The sequence below is a fragment of the Papaver somniferum genome, chromosome 10 (assembly GCF_003573695.1).
Source record: "Papaver somniferum cultivar HN1 chromosome 10, ASM357369v1, whole genome shotgun sequence".
NCBI classification, from domain to species: domain Eukaryota; kingdom Viridiplantae; phylum Streptophyta; class Magnoliopsida; order Ranunculales; family Papaveraceae; genus Papaver; species Papaver somniferum.
Window position 1 is genome coordinate 6958849 of NC_039367.1, and position 6897 is coordinate 6965745.

Below are 6897 nucleotides of genomic sequence, written 5' to 3' on the forward strand. Positions count from 1 at the left end.
AAAACTCGTAGGTATATCTGTGGGGGATAGATTTATCTATTCAATCGACTTTTCTGTGTGATACAGATTTGTTTATCAAGTCTTCGACTTTGAGTCGTAGCAACTCTTAGTTGTGGGTGAGATCAGCTAAGGGAATCAAGTGTGCAAAACCCGACGTGGTTCAAGAGGCGTAAGGAACACGACTTGATCAGTGTGAGATTGATTAGGGCTCAAATACATTACAGACCGAAGTTAGCTTTGTAGTAGGCTAGTGTTTGTAGCGGCTTAATACAGTGCGGTGTTCAAATCTGGACTAGGTCCCGGGGTTTTTCTGCATTTGCGGTTTCCTCGTTAACAAAACTTCTGGTGTCTGTGTTATTTCTTTTCCGCATTATATTTTGTTATATAATTGAAATATCACAGGTTGTGCATTGTATCGATCAATTGGTAAATCCAACCTTTGGTTGTTGATTGAAATTGATTGATCCTTGAACATTGGTCTTTGGTACCTTTAAGTTATTTCTCTTATATTCAATCAGGCTCGCAAATTCTTATTTGTTCGATTACGGATTGTATTGAGAAGTTGAGATATAACTCTTTGATATACTTTTCTTAAGATTGAGTCTAACTGTCTAGTTGATTCTCTTGCAAGTATATTGGAGTTAATCCATACAGATTGCTAAGCGAAATATTGGGTGAGGTTGTTAGACCCCCGCTTTTTCAGAAGGTGCTTTACCATAACTTGTGATTGATTCTTGTTGAGTACAAGGAATGAAAATAGTGTAAAAATGGTGGTTATATAGATTTTGGGCACAATATTATCATCATTTTATCGCAACCGTTTATTTTTTCCATCGCAACTGGTCATTTAGGAACCAATATGATCATGACACGTGTCGATTCTTTTGGATTATTGAATATAAGGGTAAAGTCTATGCAAAGTTTGTAAGCAGGGGTAACATCAATATGTAATATGTATAAGTAGGGGCAATGTCGATATACGATGTAAGGTTAAATTAGTACATTTTTTTAAATTTTGTAAGCACGTACATGGCACAGTATAGTTAACTGTGGAAATGGATGGAAAATCCAAACCAGGGGTAAAATCAATATAAAATGTCGAAATAGGAGTAACTCTGAGTTGTCTTTACCAACTAGGGGGAAAGTCAAAATACCCATATTAATTATCCAGTCTTTCCAACAAAATCCTTTTTTGCAAAGCAGGTGTAGTCATAAGCATTTTTGATCTAGCTTTTTCGAGAGAGAAGTGAGAACAACTCTGGTAAAGTTGCAGGACATAAGTATATGATCAGTAGAATCTGTGTACTGAGGCCACATATAGCACAAACTGAACCATATCCCTCAATTTGTCTCAGAATCCTATGACCTATCACTTGGTATATATTGTCACACTTCCAGCATTTCCTTCTTTTGTTCTTGTTTCATAACTGGACCGTCTTTACCGTACTGTTTTCCTACATTTTCTTTTGGCAAAAAGCGGAAGGTCAACAAGCACAGCGGTTTTGCAATCCTTGACCATGCCCAACAAATTGGATCAGGTAGCAGAACTCATAGGCTGTTGGGTGGATTCATACAAGAAGAGTTGTTGAAATACTTCTGGTTTGGAGAAGGGCACCCTCAGGAGGTCGAATAAAAAAATCAAGCACACCTTAACTCCGAGTTACTTAGTCTACTTTACTTCCGGACATTCAGCATTGAGAAGACAAAGCAAAACGTGGAAAGAGTAAGAAAGGTAACACAATAACAAATACATCTTATAAAATCCTTGATGAGCAAATGTTCTGTAAAATTTAAAAAAGCACGGTAATCCCATCAAGTTCTGAACCATGACCAGTTAGGCCACCCATTTTGACCACAATTTCTACTAAAAACGAAATATAACAATGCACAGAATTGACAGTTGAACACTACACTCCAGATTTAAGTGTACTTGATTGCTCTTGCATTGGCGTATTTACTAGACGGATCATGTTAGTATTACATACATACCCCCCCTTGGTGAATCGAGTCATGGTAAGTTGGTTCCTCCCAAGCCAGATTACTCATCCAAGCATCCCTCGTGGAATAAATCTAGGCCACACATGTATTTTTGCAGCCTTACGAATCAGGAATGGCAGTTGAGGAAGGGAAGAACCTCATGAGGAAGCTTGCGAGTGACCATATGCAGATAATTCCAAGGAACTGAAGGACATTTAGAAGCGTTGCCAGAGAACTGTTTATGGCCAAGTTATGTGAGGTTGCTTCAGCCCCTCTAACAGTGAAAGAAAGGGCTGTCACCAGTTGTGCTGCTCTATTAAGTTGGTGGAGTCTATATACCTGCAAAGTTGACAAATATGATAGAGTACATTAGGGTCGCTATTATTCAATATACATGGTTGGAGGAAGGCACTGGCAATGACATGAAGTGTGGGGAGGCATTAGAACAATCAAGCACATTAAAATGACCATATCTTTTGTTTTATGTTTTCTTGGTCAGTGTATAGCATGTGGCATTGAGCTCTAGGGTAAGCAATACGACCACTCATCCAATTCAATTAAGAGTGTGCGTCTGACCTTACTATAGAAGGACTATGTAGTGTTTGGTATGCACCAAGGGTAGCCGAACTTTTTTTCTACAGTCTATATTCTAGACAGAACAAAATCTATGTTAAGGAACTGCATTTATTACGAAGAAAAGTTATAGGAAGTTCAAATGAAACAAAAATGCCGAGAGTAATGCATGGCATGAAATCTATGCATTGGAAAGAAACAGAAGATAACCATATGCCAATTGTTGATACACGACTAATCAGTGTATAATTAATCGATAACAAGAATTTCTTTTCTTTTCCTTGTGTGAAAGTACCTACGAATTTATTTGGTACAAAGTGTGTCCCTTGACTTGGAATTTTACCTGAAAGATAAAGGGAATGACAGGCCAGGAGGGTGATCTGAGATATCTGGCATACTGCTCAAAAGCAAACTGCACAACAATCCCAACTAGAAACGGGGCAAGAGTGGCCGAAGCTGCAGGACCAGTCCATGGCCAGACCAAGCCCATTGTCACCATTGGGATTATCAGGCTGAGTGCCAATGCAGTAACAGAAGAAATGCGATGCACTAACTGAGTCCGATTATTGCTTTTAAGAGAGGATTTTAGTCCGAGAGGTCTATGTGAATGATGAATTAGCAGAAGAAATACAGCAACTCCACAGTAGAAGAGAGCTTCTGTGAAAAACAGTATGAGGAAATCTGCGAATAAAGAGCAGAAAAATGGATGAGAAGAAAAATACATCCACTATCAAAGGTCCTTGGTGCTTTAAACTTTCTGGAAAAATATTAAGTAGAAATATTACTGAGGAATGGTTACCTGTCAAAAGGGAGTCCTCGAATATACTAGAAAGAATTCTCCTCAAGTACAATGATGGAACAATGAAGGAAGCAACAAGGATAGTGGGACAGATAAAAGAAAGCAAGTTCAACCGGCGCTTGATGGGAGGAGGCTCCACAACTATCTCGACTTCCTTATTAAGACGGGGACGACCAGAAAATGAAATAAAACCTGGTTTTCCTTCAGATCCTTCAACATCGAGTACCGAACTGCTCCCAGGAATATTGTCCTCAGCATTTAATTGTAGATTTTCCTCATCTGAAGCATGTGTCCTGAGCTCACTATTTAATGCAAGATCTTCAGAACTAGCAAGCACAATGAATTGCTTTTGTAGGTATCCCTTTGCCCTGTGCCTTCCATGAGTAAACTTAATTGGCTCACCTCCTTGTAGTACAATAACATATAAACAAACAAAATTTGAGCACACTACTCATATAGCTAATCGTACATCACAGTTAGGATTGCCAAAGTTTAACATAAACGTATGGTATAAACAAACTGACTAAACACAAAACCATGCTACACTTATGTAGTTATTATAACTTACAACTGACAAGTACTATCCAATACAAAATGAAGCATACCTTTGAGGCTAGTCACTCGTTGCTGATCATGTCGTTGTCTATCAAATAACCGCGACGACAAAGTAAGCTGAAGATTGAACAAAAGGTTACAAACTTGACTGGAATAAACAATTACCAAATACAATACTTAGGTTAGGTTAGGTGCTTATATAGAACATCTATAAGGAAACAAATCTTGAACTCATACTAAAAACCCAATGACTTATTGTACCAATTACTCAATCATACAAAATATCAAACATGTTAAAAGCGATAAGAAGTTCTCATGAATACAAACATACACATACCTTTGAGCTTCTCCTGAGATGATTGGAAGAAGAGAAAGAAGAAGTGGCAAGTCGAGATATAGAAGAAGACCCAATTGATACTGACATTTTTCAGGCAAACCAAATTTCCAAGTACAATTCTCGAGAGACAAAACTACTGCTTCAGAATCAATTTTGAACAGAAACCATTTGCTTTTAAGAAGACTAATGGATGCCCATGGAAGGGTTTTGTGACTTGATGACTGAATCGCTAGTATAAGAAACCTCAGGTTTTGTTATTCTGTGGGAGGGGTTTTGTGTTTGTAGTTCTCTTGAGAAACAAACAAAAACCTAACTCTACTTGAAATATTCCCTACGGCATTATAAACAAATAATACTGGTTCTTTTCTTTTCTTATCTTATCTTTTTTTTTTCCTTTTCTTTGACCTTTATTTTCTAACTTGGCAGTGTCATTAATGATAATTCAAGATTATAATAAGTTGGCAGTGTCATTAATGATAATTCAAAGTTATAATAAGTTTAAGATTGAAAATAAGAGAATATAAAAGAACGTACAGTACAATTAGAATACAGAGAAATCCGACAAACGGAGAAAGAAGGGTCATTGAAGTATGAATAAGATCCGAGTAGATCGGAGAAGTAATTGTTTTTCTCGGAGTTCAATTCCAACCATTTTGTTTGTTTTTCTTCTTTTGAAAGAGATGTATCTACAACAGGAGTGATTTGCTCAAATCTCTTATAGCTAGTGATGAAGATTTCGTTGTCAAAATCATCTTTAATGAAGATTCTGTTGAAGATCTCGTCGTCAAATAATTCAAAGATGAAAATTCAAGTAAAAAATTCCGTCGTCAGAGACAAAAAAATGAAGATTTCGTCAATCATAAAGCACCACTAGTGATCTAAAAACCTAACCAAGTAATTTAGACGGTCATTAAAATCTAGATAAACCTCTTGAAAAGACGAGATAAAACTGGACAAATCTCACCAAACGGTAAGAGAAAAAAATGAAAAACCTAGCTAAAAGGAATGAGTGAATACCCTGCTCAGATCCGTCCCAAAAGGGACCAGATTTGAGCAAGATGAGTTGCCCGCCGGTTCTTTTTTTCTGTCCTGTAGAAGGACTATAAGAGAGTAGAGAGAATGCTTCCCAAAATTAAATATGTTGAATCCGCTGGATTATCATGACATTATCATTATTAACATAATGGGATTTTTTTAATTTACTAAGTCAAAAAATTTATTGACAACAAAGGATATTTATAAAAGAATACTATAAAAAGAAGTTAATATGACCCTGAAAAAACTCGCAACATCAAATGAATCTAAAATAAGAGATTTCATGGATGTCAATGCGATTGGGAAGAACTGAGTTGCGAATAAAATTCTGAACCTTTCCATTTCGTAAATTAGCTGCATACTTCGCAAAGTATCTACAACAAAATTCACATCTCTTAAAATATGTTTGAAAACAATAATCGTCTAAGTTTTGTTCACCTTACAAACACACGCAAAGGGTATGGGATACCACTAATAGCATAAGAGTGTGCAGTGTATGCTTGTGAGTGTGTGAAATATCAGTGAGTCTATATGCTAAGTGCATGTGTAAATCTAAGAGAGTCGAGAGTTCTTATATAACCGAGAGTTACCATTTTTTTAAGACTAATATTTGTATTATCAATCTATTGTTTAAATATGAAATGGCGAGGGTACCAAGTACATCGCAATCTTTTCGATATCAACCTATAAGTCATATACCTTGCGTGAACTAATATAGACAGAGAGTGTCAAGAAGATAACAAACACAAGATACACACTTGGTATATGGTTACTAGAACCTTAAGTGTAGGGATCAACCCAAGTGTTTGGGATTAATTTACAGTGTATTTACTTTTAATTATAATTAAAACAAGAATTATAATTGCGGAAGTAAAAGTAAAGACACAACAAGATTTAGTTAACGAGGAAACCGCAAATGCAGAAAAACACGGGACCTAATCCAGTTTTGAATACTCTCAGAATTAAGTCGTTGTACAAAGACACTACCAACTTCGTATAGTTGAAACCAAGTAAACTACCCCTAGTTTCCTCAGTATCCCTGTGCCTACAACCAATCTGGTCAACGCATGTGAATACTAAGATAGAGTCCACTATCTTAAATTGCTTCAGCCTCTCTGAACACTTTAAGCACTCAACCCTTTCGATCATCTTCCAAACAGTAAAAGACTAATCTGTTTGGTAACCACTCTCATATATCAGGAAGTTAATCAGAGATATGTTATTGAGCGTGACAAAGGCTTTTCTGTTTAAATAATTTAAACTCCTTTGTCGGGTTTAGATCTTCCAAGATCTGGATTAACAAGTTAACCGGATCAAGTCAAACAGAACTACCAGTTTCGGATACTGAAGAGTACCACCAAATAATAGCTTGTCGATCTAAATACGAATAGTAATAACAAGCCTATCAAAAGATCAAATAGATCTAATCGGATCCTGTTAAGTGCATATGTTATATATTTTTAGTGCCCATTCCATGCCATTATTTGCTGTTTTCTTGTAAATTATTTGTATATTACGTTTTTTTTCTTTTATTTATGTTTTTCTAGGTGAATCATCCAAAAGAAGTGAATATGCACTTAATTATGCAAAGAAAGAAGTAACTACAAGTGGAGAAAGGCCA

At 36.3% G+C, this 6897-nt stretch overlaps 1 protein-coding gene across 1 annotated transcript; it reads right to left on the minus strand.

Annotated features, from left to right (window-relative positions):
* Positions 1-1724: 1724 nt before the first annotated feature.
* On the minus strand, positions 1725-4551 carry LOC113318854. The gene is made up of 5 exons (XM_026567126.1): positions 4242-4551; positions 3955-4021; positions 3350-3754; positions 2894-3231; positions 1725-2316 (listed from the first exon to the last, which is right to left on the minus strand). Exons 1-5 carry the CDS (start codon positions 4326-4328, stop codon positions 2098-2100), a joined length of 1116 nt encoding a protein of 371 aa, XP_026422911.1. The 5' UTR covers positions 4329-4551; the 3' UTR covers positions 1725-2097.
* Positions 4552-6897: the final 2346 nt, after the last annotated feature.